We start from the raw sequence: 22,050 nt of genomic DNA on the forward strand, positions 1-22,050 counted from the left end.
CCCAATAGCGGCCGTGATCTGTGCAGCCATGTAAGGCGCTAACCTGCTTATTGGGGGTATTGGGGTTTTAGTGTCTTACCCAAGGACACTTCGGCATGTAACACGGACAAGCCGGGATTTGAACTGGGATCCCTTAATCCTAAAACGATCGCTCTACCTCCTGAGCTACTGCCGCCCCAGGTATTATGGGATTGTTACAAAGATTGACAATACAAAGGAAATTATTATTATTATTATTATAAAGAAGAGAGTAAAGAAAAGGTAAGAAGGAGAGAAAAGAAAGATACTGAGAAAAAAAAGATGGAGAGAATGTGAGTGAGAAAGTAATACAGCTCCAGTTGCTTTGCAAGTGCACCTGATTAATGACATCAAGTGAACTTTTTTTAAACCACATATAATTTTTCTCCTGTGCTTCTCTTGGCATACAGTTGAGGAAAGACCCAAAGAAAGAAAGAGTGAGGGAGTAAGAAATAGTCAAGTGAAGCTATATTTGTAGAGAGAGAGAGAGAGAGAGAGAGAGAGAGAGAGAGAAGGAAAAAAGGTGACAGAAATAGAAATAAAGAGATGGAGAGAAAAAAAAGAAGAATTGGGAAGACGAAAGGGATAGAAGAGGAATCAAAAGATAGGAAGGAAGATAGAGGAAAAAGAGCTCAAAAAGAGAGTGACAGAAAAAAAGACAAGAGTGTGAAAAAGAGTATAGTGAAAGAAAAAGAGAGAAAGAAATTTAGCTCCAGTTGCTTTGCGAGTGGGGCCTGTCTCAGTCGACATCATGTGGACATATTTTGAGCTGCTGCTCGCTTTTCAGTCGCATGACCCCCCGGCCCGGTCAAAACCCTCGGTGGGCCGCATGCTTGCCACCCCTGATTTAATCTGCGAATTAGCAATGATTATTTCTATCTGTCTATCTACCTTGGTCATATCCCTCAAGAGGGGTGACCGACAGCAAGACAAACACATACAATAACAAGAAAAAAAAACACACACACAAACATTTTTGGACCATGGCCAACCCAATTGTCCAAACACCCACACAAGTTAGGAACCTCGGCACCTAAGTTGGTCATGCTTTCGTCCCTCCAGATGAATTGGGACACCATGTCACTCGGGTCAGGGTGACACAACACACTCTTTTGTTCAACAGCAGGGCCTTCTTTTCCATGGACGCTGCGGAATCCTCTTGGTGCCCAAACATCACTGTAGGGGGTTCGAGACTCAAGATGAATCCTACTCCTACTTTCCTGGGGGTTCGATACGATCGCCGACTGACCTTCAATGAGCATGTCCGGCACTTGAGCCAAGTCATGAAGCAACGATCCAATCTCCTGCGACAACTGACCGGCACGTCTTGGGGATGGTGGCCCTTGGAGATGCGGACGATCTACATTGCCACCGTCAGATCGCTCGCTGAATATGCAGCTCCTGCCTGGGCCTCCAACACCAAAAACCAGAAACTGGAGAGGGCACAAACAGACGCGGCTCGAGCAATTACGGGCCAACTTCGATCTACTCCCATCGACGCTGTCCTCCATGAAGCCCAGCTCCCACCGCTCTCCTCCCGACTTCAGCTTACCAGCCTTAGGAAAGCTGATGAATGGTTCCACCTCCCTCCCAACGATCACAGAAGAGTACTCCTCCAAAAGCACGGTCATAAACGCCTCAAGAGAGAAGACTGGCGTAATTCCACAACCCCCATTTTATCCTCTCTCAACCTCACGCCAGTGGACTCGGAGTCTGTACATGACCCTAATATTCCGTGTCCTCTGGCGCCCCCACCACCCATCCATTTCACCCCCGTCCCAAAGTCCGCATCCCCTGCCCAACAACTTGCCACTGCAGAGGAAACACTTGCGGATCTGGGCCCAACCGACTTGTATATTTTCACCGATGGTTCCACCCTCAACGGTACGGAGAATGGAGGAGCCGAAGTGGTCATCTTTAAAGGCAACACACTAATCCACTCCTGGCATGCGCCAACCAGGGCCTTTAGCAGTTCTTTTCTGGCCGAAAAGTCTGCCATGATCGCTGCAATCGCCTGGCTAGACCACAATAACGACTGGTCCTCAGCCTCCATCATCACGGATTGCAAGTCCCTCCTCCAAGCTCTCTCCAACCCTAACATAACAGACCCCTCCCTCCTGTCCCTTAACTCCTCAATTGTGGCCTTCTCCCCATCCAAGAGCATCCGGCTTATCTGGGTCCCGGATCACTGCAACCTCCCGGGTAACGACCTTGCAGACAAGCAGGCTAAATTAGGCTCGGCCCTCCCTCAGCCTACCGCCCCGCTAGACCCACAAACTCGGCTCGCCATTATTCGCAGGAGCTGCAATCCCCCCCCCACCCCCCCCCCACCCCCATCTACCCACCCACGTCTCATTTCTCTTACCTCTTCCCACCACAACCCGGAGGAAGAATCCCAGCTCTCAAAGAAAGATCTTGTCGATCTTATACGATTCCGGTCCGGTCATCACCCCTCCCTCCGAAGATGGCAACATCTGACGGGGAAATACGAAGACGATCGGTGCCGTCTCTGCGGTGAGGACGAAGAATCGGGCGAGCATCTCTGGCTACGGTGCCCTGCACTCCAGTCTGCCCAATACCACCGCCAGCTGGGATTCTCCTTCGGAGTACTACGAAGCCTCCCACAAGCGAGTCTAGCGCTACTAAGGATTATCCTTAGGCGCCTCGAGTGACTCAACAACAACAACAACAGCAGGGCCAGACAGCTGTCACTGGTTTACCCCTGCCGCATCATACGGGTGCCCATCCCATCCTTAAGAACGCGTCCACAATCCCACTATCCCTTCACATGACCTCTCCACTCATTCCTATCACCAACAAGAGCTCTAGATTCCATTATATTTAGACCAATGATTATATGACTTGTGCAAATGCACAAAATTACTTTCATAATAAAGCCCCCAATAATATGACTGGCCAATATGGAAGCTTTTTCCTTTTCTGTTCCTAGTCTTTGATTTGAAAGGTATTTGATTTTAAAAACTAAAAATTGCTTGTAACTTTGATTCTTTTTCCGTATCTTGTCAATATTTCTCTTTGATTTGTTTTCTCCTTTTTTTATCTTTTTCTCTTTTTTCCCCTTTTCTTTGATTTTGAAAATGAAGACGAAACTAATAAAAACGTCCTTAAGACCTACATTCAGTTAAAAAACGACCTTAAAATGAAAATGAAATTAATGAAAACGTCCTCAAGACAAACAATAATTTAAATATGTCCCTAAAAAAAAGAATTAATAAAAACGTTCTCAAGACCAACCTCGACTAAAAAACGTCCCTAAAATGAAAAATGCATTAATAAAAACGTCCTTAAAACCAACATTTAATTGAAAAAGTCCTTGAAATAAACATTCAATTCATTGAAAAAAAATATTGAAATGAAATGTTTTTTTTTTTGTTTGAACAATTTTATTGACACTGTTAACAGCAAATAAACAATGTGACACTATTAACAGCAAATAAACAATGTGAGGTTTGAACAATTTTTCTCGACAATTTAAACAGCAATTAAGCATATTCACAATTTCGTTATTTCTGACATTATGGAATGTGCTTTACAACTAACAGGATTTAATTTGAAAGAAAAACAATCTGATTCAGTTTGCAAGCGAATCAAAGGAGCCGCTTCTGTAAAATGAGCCAGAAATGACATCAAAACTATCTGTTATCCCTTGTCACAAGGACATACCCTTTATCGCTGCAGCAATTGCTTTTATTGCGTTTTTATTTCGTCATTGGGGATTTTTTGCTAGTATTGGGGCGGGTTTAGTGCACGGTGCACCTTAAATCCTAAAATGGCGGAGAGCGCCCCTGAAACTTGTGGGACCACTTATATTAAACGAGGTTATTTTTGTCACTTGTGCAAGCAACAGGTTCAACCTAAACAACCGGTGAGATGACTTGAATCCCGTTTATTTTTCTGTGCCTTTCTGACGCGCACGCGCAAAAGTCTGTTTTGGGAGTTCTAAAGACGCGCATTCCAGAGACCTATTAATTACCCAATCTTCTTTAAATCTTACGTTTCAACCTTTTTAACATTAAAAAGCGGCAGATTTGATCGTGCGCTCTATTTTATGCTCGAAGCACAATTACGTCTCCAGAATATTAAAATAAAAAAAAACTCATTGTGCCGTTTGAAATCAGAAGTGGCGATGTTTACCAAAAATGCAATTTGTCTCGCTTCAGAATAAAGCTATAGAAATAGCTTTATATAGCAATCATGACAAAAACGTATTAGTATAAGTACTGATTAACTACAAAAAATACTTAAGATGAAAAAGTACTTAATAGTAAGCTAAATAGAAGGAAAAAAAGGACCAAACTGCATGAATAAACTACTGAAAAGTATGAAAGTAAAACAAAATTCTATTAAAAAGATTAATTATAAAAGATTACCAAAAAAAAACTCTAAAAATACATATTCAAAAATACTAAATAATATAGATTTCTACAAAAGAACGAAATAATATGAAAAGAGTTACTGCAAAGTACAAATAAAAACTGAAACGTACTGATAAGTAAAATACATTTAGAAGTACTGGAGCGTATATAAAATATTAAATGGTATGGAAAACGTACTGACATTTTTGAAATGATAAAATGTGCTGTAAGGTATGAGAAAGTATGAAAAGTAGTAAACAAATGTGTAAAAAAAGGGAAGAATCAGCTGAAAATCATGAAAAAAGTTTTTAAATAATTAAAACGTACTAGACATACTAAAATGAACAGTGTCAACTAAATAGTATGAAAAAGTACCAACAATTATGAAAATACACAAAGAGTACTAAATAGTATGAAAAAGTCATGAAAAGTATGAAAATATACAACAAGTACTTAGTACAGTTGTCACGGAGTGGAAGGGGTGACCGGACCGTAACGGAGGCAGGAAGGGAGAACTCAATTGCGTGACGATCAAAACTTTTATTTACCAAAATAAAAGTTGTCCAAAACTCAGGGACAAGACAGAACAAACAGGCTGCAGAGTCGGACTGGCAGGTCGCGGAGTCGGACTGGCAGGCCGCGGAGTCGGAGTCGGACTGGCAGGCCGCGGAGTCAGAGTCGGACTGGCAGGCCGCGGAGTCGGACTGGCAGGCGTCAAATCCTCCCGGGACCCCATTCGAGGCACAGCATTGGCCACGACGGGCGGGGCTGTGGTTCGAACGGGCAGGGAAGGTTACCTCAATGGGTGCTTGCCAAACGGCGTCCTCCAGCTCTCCCCAAATCGCGCTGGGATCGTTCGCTGAGTTCATTTCTGGTTGGCTCATTCTGTCACGGAGTGGAAGGGGTGACCGGAACGGAGGCAGGAAGGGAGAACTCAATTGCGTGACGATCAAAACTTTTATTTACCAAAATAAAAGTTGTCCAAAACTCAGGGACAAGACAGAACAAACGGGCTTTAACAAAAACGTGCAAACACAGGTTTCTTCCAACTCAACTAAACAGGACAAGGCATAACAGAACAGACAATGTGTAATGAGCCAACACCCACAATACCCACCACCCAACCTTAAATAGCAGCCACGCAATTAGCTGATCTGCTTCAGCTGTTGACCAGGGGGTGGGGCAGACCGGTCGCCACGGCGACCATGACAACAGTAGTATGAAAATATAGGGAAAAATACTAGATGGATTCAAAAACTACTGAAAAGTATGTATAAAAACTGAATAGTAAAAAAGGGAAAAATAAACTGAAAGCTATAAAAAGTTCAAGTATTAAAACATATTAAAAATTACTGAAATACACAAACTAGACCAAATAGGATACAAAATTCAAATCTAAATTTCAAAATATAAATATATTTTTTTAAAGTATTCAAAAGTGTGTATTATATGTTATATATATATATATATCACAGCCATATCCCCCTAGTGCACAGGTGTCAAACAGGCGGCCCGCGGGCAGATCAGGCCCGCTAAGGGATTCAATCCGGCCCGCGAGACAACACTCAAAGAAGCGCAAGAGAAAAACGAGCTGCAGGTTGAAATATGTCAACTTGATGTTGCCAAAGCCAGGTGCCTCGAACAAAGACACTGTACTTGTATTTCTCTCTCTTTCTCTCTCTCTCTCTCTCTCTTTTTTCCACCACCTTTCTCCCACTCTGTCTCTCTCACTCTCTGTCTCTATTTTTCTCATCCTTTGTTGCTCTTTGTCTCTTTCTCTCTCTGGGTCTTTAACCTCTTTTGCTCTAACTTCCTTTTTTCCTTTTCTCTTTCTCTCTTCATACCCTTTGCGCTTTCTTTTCTCTTTTCTCTCCTTCTGTCTTTCTCATTCTCTTTGGATTTCTTTCTTCCTCTCCCTTTCTTTTCCCCCTCTCTCACGACTTTTTATCTTTTGTTTCTCACGTTCTCTCCCTCTCTCTCTTTTTCTTTCTTTGTCCCACCCTCTCTCATTTTCCCTCCCTCTTTCTCTTTTTTCTTTATCTCTCTTTTTCTTTAATCTACTAGTCCGGCCCCTGACAGAATGTTTGTTCTATCGTGTGGCCCCCGAGTTAAAATGAGTTTGACACCCCTGCCCTAGTGGGAGGTGGCTAGAGTCATGTCTGACTCTTTTTGGGAGATTGATTCAGAGGAGGGGATTCCCAGCCCCCTCGCTTAACCCAACTGAGGTGTTGGGAGTCATTAGGTGACCAAACCCCCCAATTCCAACCCCTAATAGTGAACGCCAAGCAGGAAGGCAACGGGTACCAATGTTTAAGTCTTAAGTATGACTCGGCCGAGGCTTGAACCACAGCCTCCCAGTCTCGGGGCGGGCGCCCTACCCCCAAGGCCACCGAGCTGGTAAAAGTATGTATAAAAACTGTAAACATAAAAAAGCGAATTACTGAAAGGTTCTCAAAGTATTAAAATATATTCAAAAGTACTGAAATACACAAAAAAAAGATTACATCAAATGAAAAAGTACTGAAAAGTCTTAAAATACACCTAACGTACTAAATAGTATGCTAAAATACTTAAAAGTATGTATACAAACTGAAATGAAAAACAATTAAGGCTGTAACAGAAGAAAACAAAATAATTGTTAAATATAAGATAAGCTATATAAAATATTTTTGTGGGAGCTGGAATGTCAGCAAAATATGGAAAAAAGTAAACATGTAACCTGGTTTAAATAGAATCTAAATACTAAATATGATTATATCAATGATCAAAAATATTGTAAAGTAAAGTTCAATCGACTTTAATCAAGACACACACACTCTAGGATTTAAATAGTTTTTTTTTACTAATCATCTACAAAGGAACTAGAACACAACACAAACCAATAATAAAAAAATATAAAACAAAGAAATATAGAAGTTGAGACCTTAACTGGCTTGATTAAATAGAAAGCCATGGTCGTCTTAATTTTTACATTATTGCAATTTGATGGAATTCCCCCTTAACATCACAGCAATACCGATACCTAGCATCACGACATGTGGTTTAAAGACCGTGGTTCTGGTTCCATTTGAAGGTGACGACCCAGTATTGATGTCCTCAAATGTAGAGCAGAGACTGGAGGACTGGAGGCCCGGTCAGGAATAGGAACATGAGATGCAGTTCGTTAAATCCGGGGTGGGCTCTTGTTGGTTCGAGGCTTCTTTGAGGTCGCTGACTCTGTCCCACCAAGTTAGCCGCTGGTTTGATCAGACGTGGGTGCTGGCCAAGCTCCGTTTTCTGGTTGCTTTTTAAGCTGGCTCCAGAGTACTCATTTTGGCCTCCTGTCAGCTAGCTGGCTTCTTTCAAACTACTTTGTGAAGTGGCAGCACCTTGGCTCTTGGCTACGGTCTGGCCGGCCCCATGAGGGAGAGTTGTCACGCCGACCTTGTCATGGTCGCCATGGCGCCCAATTGGTCCCGCTGTGTGGCGCCAGGTTCTGTCACGGTTGCCACAGCGCCCAATTGGCCCCGCCCACTGACACCAGCTGAAACACGTTGACAGATTGCTGCCGGACTACTTAAACGCGGTCTCGCGAGCTGCCTGGTGTCAGAGCGTCTGCGAAACTTCTGCTAGACTCTGTGTGATATGCCAAGTCCTGTGAATCTCCGTTTTTGCATGTGTTTCGATCCTGTTTTATTTTTGGCCCGATCTGTTTGATTTCGATCTACTACCGCGACCATCGATCCTGGATCGAGTGTGCGCGCATTCCTCTTCTCCCCAATAAATTGTTAGTAATGTTGCGCGATTGGGTTCTCATTCCTGTTTCCTGTCCTGTTTCGTGACAGACCTCTGATGTGCACATGGGAGATAACGCCCCAGCACTTGACATTAACCCATTATCAATGAATCATAACACAGTATTCACATGCTTTGACATTGTTTGATCATTTTCTAAAATTTCAAAAGGGAATCCTGACCGAACATTGAATGTGCTACATTTAAAAAGTAGCAAAAAGTTGGAAAATATCCAAGAAGTAGTGAACAAAACGTGGTAGAAAAATACTATAAACTGTGTGAACTGAAAGTATAATAACTTTCTGCAACATCTAAATTGATATTCCTTTTATTTTTGACACATTCATTTTTTTTTCTTGTGCTGCATTGACTCACGGCACAGATTTAATCCCTTGGTGGCCCTGATCCAGCCCGCCTGCCCTATTCGTGAAACCATGCAAATAACCATCAGAGATAAACAATTGTTTGTTTTTCTCAAGGATTTTTTGTGTCCCTTGTGCAAGTCGGACTTCCTGGAGGAGATGGACCACAAAGTCAGGTAGGATTTTGAGGGATTGGCTTGGAGTTTATATGGAAACCTCCTCTTTGTTCTGCTCCAGACTCTTGGAGACCAGCTCATCCAGCGAGGACTCGGACTTGGACTCGGATTCAGATCCCTTCATGGAAGTAAGCCTCATGTGTCGGGTCTTGCCTCTGTGGGCCTTCCATTTACTGGCACTTTATCTAAGATATGGCGGCAACTGTTTGACAAGCGCTCGGCTCAGGTTCCACATCCACCGTCTACCCAATCGGACCCAAACCGCGGCAAGACTTTGCCCCAAGCCGGCAGCAAGGGCCAGGTCGCCCGAGTCCCTAAGTCCCGGGACAAGGCCCTGAACCTGTACCAGCCCAAGGAAAGGAAGCTCTCCATTCAACCGATGCCTCAAGCTGAAGGGTGTGTAATGTTTTTATGTTGTCTTTAGAAGGAAATTGTTTTCGGATTTCTGAGTACAGATTGCACCAAAAGTGTAAGCTAAAAAAAAATAACTATTGGTCTGATACTTGCTGTGAAGGACCCACACATTTACAGTACAGTGATCCCTCAGATATCATGGTTAATAGGGACAGGAACCCCGCGTGAAAAGTGTAAATCCACGAAGTAGCAATAGTAGATCATACGTCTGTGACAAAATAACAACCACAGATCTACTAATCAGAACACAGAATTTTAGTTGAATGAATGCTCTTTACTGTCATTATTCAAAAGTTTAAAAAAAATGGAGGGCGTCTCCTTTCAGTGCAAGAAAGTGATTTAGGGAGTGCCTAGCTAGCTAGATGCAAGCATTGGTTAACCTCGAATTGAGCCACATTTCTGAGATAATTTATGAACAACTGTCCTGAATATAACCCTTCATTTCAATAAAATTCAATCAAAATAGTTCTACAAAACCCCCACAGGGTGGCAGCAACTTCTCACAATGGTTTATCTTCCAGGCATTGGTATCACAGGCATCCACATGTGGCAACTGTCAAATCACAGGCAAGAAATGATACATACGGAGGCAGTACATAGCAGATACATAGTATTAGCCAAGATTAGCCTAATAACAATCCACGGAGCACCTGCTGGTGATCAGCATTTTTGCGCTATTCTGACTTTCCTCAATGTCGGATTAATTTGATGAATTTCTTTTCAAGCAAAGAGCCGCTAATAGCTGATTGACTAGTGCGTCAGCCCTGCTTTTTGACTGATAGCATAAAATAGACCAGGGGTGGTTAACAAGTTTGACACAAAGAGCCGAAATTTTTAACTGAGAGAGTCAAAGAGCCACACCACGCACTGACCTACCATGACAGACAGACACACACAAACACACACAATTCAAAACATATTATTTCCCATAACACACTCCTCTCCTTACAATACAACAAGTATTGTTCTTGTGTTGATTTCAAGGAAAGTGTCCACCCTCAATACACACAAAAAAAACTACACAGGAACAAGGCAAAGAGCCACAGTATATAGAAAATATGATGAGGGCCGCGTGTTCGCCACCCCTGCAATAGACTATCACTGTCGAGCACAGAGATAGTCACGCCCGCCTTGCGAACAAAGCCCTCGTTAACTTGCCCCTGTGATAGGGTTTGATGTCTGCTGTCTGCTCAGGACACATTGCACAATATGTTGATATTAATGACAATAAAGACGATTTAATTCAGAACCAGCAACAACCAAAGGGCAAAGTAGCGAGAGGTATTTAGTATTTTTTTCAAAGTTACACATTTGAACAAAGATAAGTAAACATTGGCTGACAAACTCACAACTAAATGTCTTCAAACTAAAGTCGGTAAAGAAAACATTTCAATAAGAAGTAATGGAACAGAGAGGACTTTTCTGCAGTGGTGGGTATATTGTGGAGCATGAAAGTAGCTAATGAATGAAATTTTGAATAAATTTTTTTCTATGGCGTTTTTAAAGCGTTTTACCCCAGCACCAGAGGCAGAGACAGTGCCTCGCAAAAGTTTCTTCAGCAGGGACTGGGAAGATCATCAGAGTTGATGCGAAGATGGTAGGAATCAAATACAGGGCCATTCTGGCAGAAAATCTGTTGAAGTCTCCAAGAGACCTAAGGATGGGACACAGGTCCCTCTTCCAACAGGAGACGACCCTAAACATAAAGCAAAATCTATAATGTTTTAAAACTAACAATATAAAGGTGTCCATCCTATAGAGCACAGGTGTTAACATCCCGCCCGGGTTTTAATTCGGCCCTGTCTCTCTTTCTATCCCCCTTTCCTTTTTCCCCTTTTTTCTCTATTCATTCTCTATCTGTCTCGCTTTCTCTATCTTTTTCACTCTTTTTTTCTCTTCTCTTTTTTCTCCCTCTCTCATCCTCTCTTTCACTCTTTTCTCTCTCTTCTCTCTGTCCCTCTTGCTCGCTTTCTGTTCTTTCTTTCTTTCTTTCTTTCATTCATTGTCTTTATTCTCTCTCTTTCCCTCTCTTCTCTCTTTCTCACTCAGACTGTCTCTTTCTCTCTCCTTTCCCCCTTGCTTTCTCTTTTTCTTTTTTCCTCTCTCTCTCTCTCTTTTTTCTTCTCAATAGCACTGTCTCTTTTTCTCTCTCTCTTTTCTCTCCCTCTTTCTGCCCCTTCCTCTTCTTCTCTCTCTCCGTTCCGTTTCCGTCTCTCTTGCTCCTCTCTCTCATCTACTTGTTCGCCCCTCATGAGATTTTTCTATCATGTCGCCCCAAAGCTAAAATGAGTTTGACACCCCTGCTTTTTGAGACATACCCAAAAAGATTTGTGGCTTTGATCGCAGCAAAAGAAGGTTGTACAAAGTATGAACGCAAAGGGAGCCAGGATTTTTGCATCTCCAACATTTTCCTAAAATAAAAACGTAGTTGTTCGGAAGCACACTTGTGGACGACAGGTGCGCATTTTTTATATTGTACATCACGGGCGTAGCCAGGCAGGCATAGGTCAGTGTACAGTAGCGGACCGTGCATTTCAAAGCTAGGTCTTCAGTGTCATAATTGCTGATGTGAATCACCTGTCCCCGCTCCTTTGGGGCCAACTGCCTCGGACTCTGATTGGCTCCCTGTCCCTATTTGAACCCACTCCTTTCTGTCACCTGTTGTCAGTCTGTCTGAACCTCAGTGAATACTAAGGCAAGCCTTTTCGAAACTGACTTCCATCTGTCCCGTTTTTTTCTCCCGTCTGACTCCGGCTACGACCCGTGTTGATTTTAACCACGTCTGCTCTCCCGTCCCGATTTATGACTCGTTTTTGATCCCGACCACATCTGCTCTCCCGTCCCGGCTTACGACCCGTTTCTGACCCGTTTTCCGTCCCTGACATCGCCATCGCTCGCCACGGAAGATCCGCTTCCGCATTCAGAGCGACCGGCTTCCCGCGCTTAGCGAACACCAGATCGTGGGTGCAGTCCTTCCTCTTTCCTTTAATAAACTTGGGAGAAATGTAACGCAATTGGTTCCTGTTTCCGTTCTGGTCCTGACACTTCAGTAGTGCAATATCGGAATTTATCCAACTTTCAATAACTATTGTAGATGTAAATGAATGGTCTGCATTTCAAGTCACTGAAGACCTCCCAAAGCGCTTCACAATGTGCTTAACATTAGCCCATTTACACACACTCTCACATCCAGAGCAGCATCAGACATGCAAGGCAACTGATTATCGTGTAGTTATGAAAACGTTTACTGCAGCTACAGCTGCAGCACATACAGAAAGCATCAATAATAACCTCATAAAATGGCAGTATAATAACAAAATCCATCATTTCTTTCTCAAGAAGAGTTCAAAGACTCTGTTGTAGACAATTTAATTGCGCCTCTGTTCCATCAAGAAGGGCTATATCTATCTATCTATCTATCTATCTATCTATCTATCTATCTATCTATCTATCTATCTATCTATCTATCTATCTATCTATCTATCTATCTATCTATCTATCTATCTATCTATCTATCTATCTATCTATCTATCTATCTATCTATCTATCTATCTATTTATCTATCTATTGCTAATCAGGGGAACATGGGAATCTTTTTCTCGTGATACTGCACTTCTGTAACCTTCCTCTAGCTGGGGGTTGGGCAACCTGGGGCTCAGGAGACCCATGCAGCTCTTTAGTGCTGTGGAGTGGCTCCCTGGCGCTTTTCCAAAATAATGTTTACACATAGAAAAAGATCAAGAGAGGAAAATATATTTTTTTATAGTTTCTGTACGAGGGTAAACATGACACACACATTTTCGAATGCTGTAGAAATGTGTAGAATAAATATAACATTTGAACTACTTTGGCGCATATCTACATGTTTTCCTTTTTCTCCCGTGTTTCCTGAGGTAGAGCTGAGCGGAGCGGTTCCCAAACTCCGTCCCTTTTAAAGGGGCAGCGTCACAATGTAACGCTACACCACTAATTCCAACACAGATGTCAGATAAAACGGGTAAGAATACAATCCTGTCATAGGCACTTTTTGGGGTAACAAAATAGCTCTTTTTTTTCAGTATATATTTGGAATGACACTTAAGTATATTTTATGTGTTTGTTGCTCAAGGCCTGAGGAAGTCTGTATCGATTTGGTATCAAAAAGGATGGAGAAAGAGTGAGAGAAGAGAAGGCTGCTGCTTTTGACCCATGCGCTGACTTGTTTGACGTTTGCACAGAAATCAAAATGATAATTTGATTTTAATTCCTTTACTTTTTCAAAAGGGTGCTGTTTTATTGCACTCTTTTTGTTGCCCACATAAAGGGCACAATGCTCATTCCAGTTTTTTTTCTTTTTTAATCCACAAAATAAAAATTATATCAAAAATTAATAAATTATTGCATTTTTTTTTCATTTTATCAAAGAAATGAAACATACTCTAATTCATTGATATTGTAATCGGCGGTACCCTACAAGAGTAAATCCAATTGAATTTATTTGTAAATCACTTTTCACTCACTCAAAGTGCTTTATAATTTTTTTTAGTGAACAATAAGACAATTAAATCCCCTACTTTTCCCCACCCAACAAACACTGAACCCTCAATAGACAGACACACACAATGGTTAAAATAAAAACAAACAAAAATATAATTAAAAAAAAAAAGGCAAAGAGTTCAGGGTGTCCTCTGCCCACTGCCGGGAGATGGCTGGGATATATACTGTATATATATATATATATATATATATATATATATATATATATATATATATATATATATATATATATATATATATATATATATATATATATATATATATGGATGGATGGATGGATGGATGGATGGACGGACGGACGGACGGACGGACGGACGGACGGACGGACGGACGATAGATAGATAGATAGATAGATAGATAGATAGATAGATAGATAGATAGATAGATAGATAGATAGATAGATAGATAGATAGATAGATAGATAGATAGATAGATAGATAGATAGATAGATAGATAGATAGATAGATAGATAGATAGATAGATAGATAGATAGATAGATAGATAGATAGATAGATGGATGGATGGATACTTTATTCATCCCCGTAGGGAAATTCATACTTCCAGCAGTCTACCTCGTTGTTTATTAACAGATTAACATGATGCCCTTGGGGTGCTTGTAGCGGAGTGGATGACGTCACGCTAGTCCAAAATTTCGACATCCCTGCGGCAGATGGAAATCTTTTCTTTATGAAAATCCAGGGATACACCACCTCGTGTTAGCAAGTCCGCCTCCTCTCCGATTCCCCACGGCTTTCGTGTCTCTGTATAGCGGCGTTGAAGCCGGATAGCTCCGGGTCGCTCCGGGTGGCTACACGTTAGCGTCCGGAATGCTAAACGTGAGCCACGTTTCCGCAAAACACAGCAACTGCGCTCCCTGTGCACTTCGATGTTTTCCACCAGCACTCGATAATCTTATTTGGTTGTGAGTTCGCATTTACCATGATTACGGATGGTACCGAAGACTTATAACGCCGCTTAGCTAGCTCCGGCTCTTCTTCCACGATAGGCCCCTTCATCACGCCGGCACGAGAATTCTTCAGGGCAAGGAGTTGATTCCTTGAATTAACGCATTTTTATATATATATATATATATATATATATATATATATATATATATATATATATATATATATATATATATATATATATATATATATATATATATATATATATATATATATATATATATATATATATATATATATATATATATATATATATATATATATATATATATATATATATAGGCAGCACGGCGGCGCAGTGGTTAGCGCTTGTGCGGCACAGTTCATGTCATGGGAACCTGTCGTGGGTTCAAATCCAGCTCCAGACATCCTGTGCGGAGTTTGTATGTTCTCCCCGTGCTTGCGTGGGTTTCCTCCGGGCACTCCGGTTTCCTCCCATGTTCCAAAAACATGCATTTCAGGTGAATTGACCGGTCCAAATTGTCCCTAGGTGTGAATGAGCGAATGAGTTGTCTGTCCCTGTGTGCCCTGCGATTGGCTGGCAACCAGTTCAGGGTGTCCCCTGCCCACTGCCCGGAGATGGCTGGGATGGGCTCCAGCCCCCCCGCGACCCTAATGAGGATAAGCGGTACGGCTAATGAGATGAGATGAGATGAGATATACATATATATATATATATATATATATTATATGTATAGACCCGTTCGTGGGTTCAGAGCTTCGCAGATCTAAAAAATAATAGAATAAAATAATTTTAAAAAATGTTTTTAAAAAAAATACATTTTTTTATAGACAGACACGATAGGCGATAACCGAGGTCCCATATATATATATATATATATATATATATATATATATATATATATATATATATATATATATATATATATATATATATATATATATATATTTATATACTGGACTGTCTCAGAAAATTAGAATATTGTGATAAAGTTCTTTATTTTCTGTACTGCAATTAAAAAAACAAAAATGTCATACATTCTGGATTCATTACACATCAACTGAACTATTTCAAGCCTTTTATTATTTTAATATTGCTGAATTTTGCTTACAGCTTAAGAAAACTCAAAAATCCTATCTCAAAATATTAGAATATCATGAAAAAGTATACAAGTAGGCTATTCAACTAATCACCTGAATCATCTAATTAACTCGAAACACCTTGCGGGGGATTTCCTGAGCCTTAATAACACTCAGCTTGGTTCAGTAAACTAAATCACTGCTGATCTGACTGCTGTCCAGAGGACCATCATTGATACCCTCCATCATGAGGGTAAGACACAAAAAGAAATTTCTCAAAGAGCAGGCTGTTCACAGAGTGCAGTTTCAAAGCATATCCACCAAAAGTCTGTTGGAAGGGAAAAATGTGGCCGGAAACGCTGCACAACCAAGAGAGATGACCGCAGCCTTAACAAAATTGTGAAGAAGAGCCACTTCCAGAATTTGAGGGAGCTTCAAAGACAGTGGGCTGAAGCTGGAGTCCAGGTATCAAAAGCCACAGTTCACAGACGTGTCCGGGAAATGGGCTACAATAGCCGTATTCCCATGGTCAAGCCACTTCTGAACTCAAGACAACGGAAGAAGCGTCTGACTTGGGCTATGGAAAAGAAGCACTTGACAGTTGCAGAGTGGTCCAAAGTCCTCTTTTCAGACGAAAGCAAGTTTGCATTTCATTTGGAAGTCAAGGCGCCAGAGTCTGGAGAAAGGCTGGAGAAGAGCAAAATCCAAGTTGCTTGAAATCCAGTGTGAAGTTCCCACAGTCAGCAATGGTTTGGGGAGCCATGTCAGCTGCTGGTGTTGGTCCACTGTGTTTCATCAAGTCCAGAGTAAATGCAACTGTGTACCAAGAGATTTTAGAGCACTACATGCTTCCATCTGCTGAAAAGCTCTATGGAGATGAGGATTTCATTTTCCAGCATGATCTGGCACCTGCCCACAGTGCCAAAACCACCAGTAACTGGTGCACTGACCATGGCATCACTGTCCTTGATTGGCCTGCTAATTCCCCTGACCTGAACCCCATCGAGAATTTGTGGGGTATAGTTAAAAAGAAGATGAAAGACACCAGACCTACAAATGCAAATGAACTGAAGGCCGCTATCGAAGCATCCTGGGCATCAATAACACCTCAGCAATGCCACAGGCTGATTGCCTCCATGCCACGCCGGATTGATGCAGTAATCCGTGCAAAAGGATTCCCAACCAAGTACTGAGTGCATCAATGGACATTTTCAAATGTTTGATTTAGTTTTGCTGTTATAAAATTATTTTTTTTACTTGGTCTGAGGAAGTATTTTAATATTTTGAGATAGGATTTTGGAGTTTTTTTCAGCTGTAAGCCAAAATCAGCAATATTCAAATAATAAAAGGCTTGAAATAGTTCAGTTGATGTGTAATGAATCCAGAATGTATGACATTTTTGTTTTTTTTAATTGCATTACAGAAAATAAAGAACTTTATCACAATATTCTAATTTTCTGAGACAGTCCAGTATATACGCGCCGCTCGGCGTCCTCCTGGTCCGGCTCCTGCCACGCCCCAGATGTTGATGGGGCAGTGGTTGGTTCTGAGGAATATTGAGGTTTTGGACTTTTTTGTTTTTTTGGGGGGACTTCTGGAGCCGTCCCTTGAGGGGGGGGTTCTGTCATGATTACTGATGTGACTCAGCTGTGCCCGCTCATTTGGCAACGCGGGTTCTGATTGGCTCCCTGTCACTATTTGAACTCAGTCCTGTCAATCCCCTGTTGTCAGTCCGTCTGCGAACCTTTGTTTTTCAAGGCCTTTTTCGACCCCTCACTCCCGCCTGTCCTGTTTTTTCTCCCGTTTGTTTCCGGCTACGACCCGTTTTGATCCCGACCACGTCTGCTCTCCCGTCGCGACTTATGACCCCTTTTTGTTCCAGACCAAATCTACTCTCCCGTTCTGGCTTATGATTCGTTTCCGACCCCAACCATGTGTTTCTCTCCCAGTCCTGGCTATCAACCAGATTTCCACCCCTGACACCACCATTGCTCACTACGGAAGATCTACTTCCGTATCTGGATCACAATCCGAGTACGAGAGCGACTTGCTTCCCGCGCCCAGCGAACACCAGATCGGTGGCGCAGCCCTTCCTCTCTCTTTAAACGTCACGCAAGTGGGTCCTGTTTCCGTTCTGGTTCTTGACAATAGGACTTAAAAATGACCCGAAAAATTACTATAAATGACCAAAAAACACTGAAGACTGCAAAAAAAAAAAAAAAAAAAGAACAGTAACAAAAGAATGACGAAAAATGACAAAAATAAAAAGTATTTTTTGGGGGTGCGCCCTATAACCCGGTGCGCCCTATAGTGCGGAAAATACGGTAATTTAAAGGCATTTTTATACAAAAATATTGAAAAATCGTTAATAAATACTTTCTTCTAAAAAAAATTAGGGAATGAAAATGTATCAAGTGGAATACAAATAGGTAAGTTAACTTGTTTTGCATTTATACAAAACAAGTTTTATTTATATATATATATATATATATATATATATATATATATATATATATATATATGTATATATATATATATATATATATATATATATATATGTATATATATATATATATATATATATATATATATATATATATATATATATATATATATATATATATATATATATATATATATATATATATGCTTGGGGTTGTCCATCGATACGATGATGACCATCTTCTTTTAATTGTGAGTCTGCTGATGTTTGAAGAGTCCGATCCTGGATCCACAGATGCGGTTACAGACAGAGCATGTGAAGGGGGTGCTGGGGGGAGCAGGGGTGGCCTGGCGAGCATGTCTCTTTGCACGCTTTGCTGCACGGTGTTGCATGCGCTGTTCCTCCATGTAATCCACTCCATGTGAGCAGTGGGAGCGCCAGAGGTCTCGGCAGGAAGCAAATTCCTCCAGTGAGGAGGGGTTTATCCGACATCTCTTCAGGATGTTCTTCATTTGGTCTTTGAACCGCTTCTTCTGCCCACCAGCACTGCGTTGGCCTAGATGTAACTGACCATAGAGGATACGGCGTGGCAGTCTGTGGCTGGGCATTTGAACAACATGCCCCAGCCACCTAAGTTGGCGTTGGGCCATAATGGATTCCATGCTGCAGCTGCCTGCCCTCTCCAACACCTCTGTGTGCGGCACTCTGTCCCTCCATGTGATGCCAAGGATCTTCTGAAGACATCTTACATGGAAGGTCTCGAGGCTCTTCAGATGGCGGCTGTAGATAGTCCATGCCTCACATCCATACAGTAATGTCGTGATACATACAGCTCTGTAGACCAGCATTTTGGTGTGGAGTCTAAGGTTGTTGTTTTGAAAGACCCTTATCCTTAGTCGACCGAAAGATGCTGATGCTTGCTTGAGGCGGCTCTGGATCTCATCATCCAATGAGCAGGTGTCAGACACTATGCTCCCCAGATATTTGAAGGTGGGCACCATGAGCAGGTGTTGCCCTGCTGCTGTGAGGGTTATTGGGTTTGGTAAGAGGTCAGCACTGGACTGACAGAGTACCTCTGTCTTCTGGGTGTTGATCGTCAGTCCCATTCTGGTGTATGCAGTTACAGCTGCCGAGAGAATGTTTTGCAGAGCCTCCGGTGTATGGGCAACCAGGGCACAGTCATCAGCATACTGTAGCTCAATGATGGTCTCTGAAGTCAGTTTGGTAGTTGCCTGTAGCCTCCTGATGTTAAACAGGTTACCATCAGCCCTGAAGTTGATGGTAACTCCAGCCTGCTCCTCCATCCTTCTACGTAGCAGTGTTGTAACACAGACGAGGAAGATGTTGAAGAGAACTGGAGCCAGCACACAGCCTTGCCTCACTCCAGTTTCGACGCCAAACGGCTCTGAGCTGTGTCTTCCAACTACCACTCTGGCCGTCATCCCTGAATGGAACTGTGCAAGAATGGTGAGAAACTTGGGTGGACACCCAAATCTCTTCAGGACTTGCCACAGTAGGTCCCTGTTCACTGTGTCAAATGCCTTTGAAAGATCGACAAAGGCGATGAACAAGTCCTTGTGCTGCTCCCGGCATTTCTCTTGGAGCTGACGTGTCACAAAGATCATGTCGACTGTTCCCCTGTCCTTTCGAAAACCACACTGTGACTCTGGGATGACGCGTTCCGATATTTTGGAGATGAGTCTGCGGAGCATGACCTTGGCAAGGACCTTTCCAGCAGTGGCCAACAAAGAGATACCCCTACTGTTGGAGCAGATGGATTTATCTCCTTTATTCTTAAAGATGGTCACAATATTCGCATCTTTCCACAGTTGCGGGACACACTCTCGTCTCCACACCTCTGAAATATATTGAAACAGTGTCCGTGTACAGAGGTAGCCTCCTACCTTGAGAGGTTCAATATATATATATGATGTAAAAGAATAGAGTAATAGAGATATTGTAGTGTACAGTGTTCATTTTGCCCCTCAGGGGACTCGCATGCTCGGGTCTGTGGGTCCCGGCAGAGATCTATGGGCCCCCAAGATTAAGTGTTATCGAGGTTGAGGTTGTAAATCGGTGACAAATATGTAGTAGAAATCTATACATTCATTCCGTTTTAATCATCAAATTATTAATTCATTTTCTGCATCGAATTGTTATTGGTAATGTACCGATCAGGGGGATGGCCTGTGTTTTTTCATTTTCTCTTTTCATACTTCCTTTTTTTCCCTAAACTTTCTGTACAACATAATTCGTAATATCAATCATCAAAGCAAGTGAGCCGTTTGAGAGCCGGTTCCCTTTAATGAATTGAGCAAAAAAAGCCGGTTCTCTAAAAAAAGACTGACTTAACCTTCACTCGACGACAAGTACCACAACAATGACGTAATCTCGAAGCAACGAGATCTCGTTAGCCAAGATTGGCGTGCAGAAAAATACAAACTTGAACCGCGAGACCAAAACAACGATGAAAAGTTTGGAGTGCAATAAATCTTTGTTAAAGAGTAATTAGGTAATAATGACAATTTTGTGGCAAAAAGTCCCGGGGGCACACGTTGATTTGAGACTATGCGTTCCGAACAAAAAAAGATGTGACTAGAATGCAGGGACGTGGGCAAACGAGAACACTGAGTGTATAATACAAGGTAATTATACGCAATAATTTAAAAAGAAAAAATATGTAAATAACAAGACTGATCATTTCTCGTTTGACATGTGAATAGCGAAAGGGTAAAAACTCTAAGATGTGTAGTTTTACTCCTAATAATAAAGCAAAGACGAATAAAGCAAAGACGAATAAAGCAAAGACGGCGACTGGGAACATCCATAATGGACCAGTTCGAGAGAGGCGTAATACGGAAATATGTTATTCCCTTAGTTTTTACCCATATTCAATAACAGATTAGTCTCAATAGAATATTGGACACAAAAGAGTAGGTGATCTGAATCGTTTCAAATAATCAAAATTTTGAAATAAGTTTGAAAATAATGACGTATTAACACAGAAAAGAAAATTTGAGACTAGAAATCATTAACGTAGCTGAAGCTATTTCAGTCACTGAATGAAATGTGTTTTCCTTTTAAAAGAAGAAAAAATGACACACAAGTATTAATAGTCAGCCCAGTAATGTTTATTTGTATAGCCTTTAATCACAAAGGATCTCGAAGGGCTGCACAGATCAAAGACTATTGCACAGAGAAAGACTATGATAATAATGTAGAATAAATGCAAGTCAACAAGATAATTCGTAAGTGACAAGTATGCATTGTTCTATATTGAATTAATGGGAAAAGATTGATTATGATTATAGAGAGAGGAAATGACAAAGTTTTGACATTGAGTTCCATTTGGCATTTTTGAGATTTTTGATGTTTAGGCAGTGTGAGGGTTTGGAATTTTGATGAGTTTAGCCCAAAAGACAAGATCCCCTAGGAGGACAACTGATTCCACACTTAATTTTTTTTAAGAATGAGCGTGTTACGATTAACAAATGATTAATTAATATGTAACAAATGCTGACTTACAGTTTGTTTAAATTAAAAGGAGACAGTTTCTATGGAAAGAGTATTTTTAGAAGACAATGAGAAACAGATTGACCAGTCCTGGAAAAGATCATAGGAATTTAAAACAACGGATTAATAGATTTCGAGACAGATCATGATAATCTAAAATTATAACTGCACGGGAAATAAATGGATACAAATTAATTAAACTAAGATAATGTCTACATGGTAATTTAATTTAGGGAAAAATTTAGGCCATTGAATAGTCCATCTTATTTACCAAGACATCCCAGTACGTAGGCACGATGGAATTAGCAAGACTCTAAGTGCCACTGAGTTCCACTAAAAAGAAAAACACGTTTGAAAATCAATGGACTCTCCAAAGGACATATCAAACTGTCAAAAAGGGGGCACATCAGAATGAAGATGAACAAAATATTG

General features: G+C 41.3%; 1 protein-coding gene across 3 annotated transcripts; it reads left to right on the forward strand.

Moving 5' to 3' along the window:
- The first annotated feature begins 3,783 nt into the window (after positions 1-3,783).
- rnf115b (ring finger protein 115b) lies at positions 3,784-13,494 on the forward strand. Of its 3 annotated transcripts, none has more exons than XM_088328297.1 (6): positions 3,784-3,904; positions 8,648-8,706; positions 8,768-8,834; positions 8,897-9,102; positions 13,018-13,117; positions 13,229-13,494. In XM_088328297.1, the coding sequence occupies exons 1-5, from the start codon at positions 3,809-3,811 to the stop codon at positions 13,088-13,090; spliced, it is 501 nt and encodes a 166-aa protein (XP_088184423.1). In that variant the 5' UTR covers positions 3,784-3,808; the 3' UTR covers positions 13,091-13,117; positions 13,229-13,494. The 3 variants fall into 3 exon arrangements, with proteins under 3 accessions (XP_088184423.1, XP_088184424.1, XP_088184425.1); XM_088328298.1 differs by having other exon boundaries at positions 8,921-9,102; XM_088328299.1 differs by having other exon boundaries at positions 8,933-9,102.
- Positions 13,495-22,050: the final 8,556 nt, after the last annotated feature.

This window comes from Urocampus carinirostris, chromosome 2 (genome assembly GCF_059441175.1).
Source record: "Urocampus carinirostris isolate Australia breed hairy pipefish chromosome 2, RoL_Ucar_1.0, whole genome shotgun sequence".
Lineage (NCBI taxonomy): Eukaryota > Metazoa > Chordata > Actinopteri > Syngnathiformes > Syngnathidae > Urocampus > Urocampus carinirostris.

Bases quoted from the DNA above. Each gene is read 5' to 3' on its own strand.
- rnf115b (XM_088328297.1), top strand. From the start codon at position 3,809: ATGGCGGAGAGCGCCCCTGAAACTTGTGGGACCACTTATATTAAACGA. The intron at 3,905-8,647 runs GTGAGATGACTT...GTTTTTCTCAAG, and splicing joins AGGTTCAACCTAAACAACCG to GATTTTTTGTGTCCCTTGTG. The intron at 9,103-13,017 runs GTGTGTAATGTT...TTCCTGAGGTAG, and splicing joins CCGATGCCTCAAGCTGAAGG to AGCTGAGCGGAGCGGTTCCC.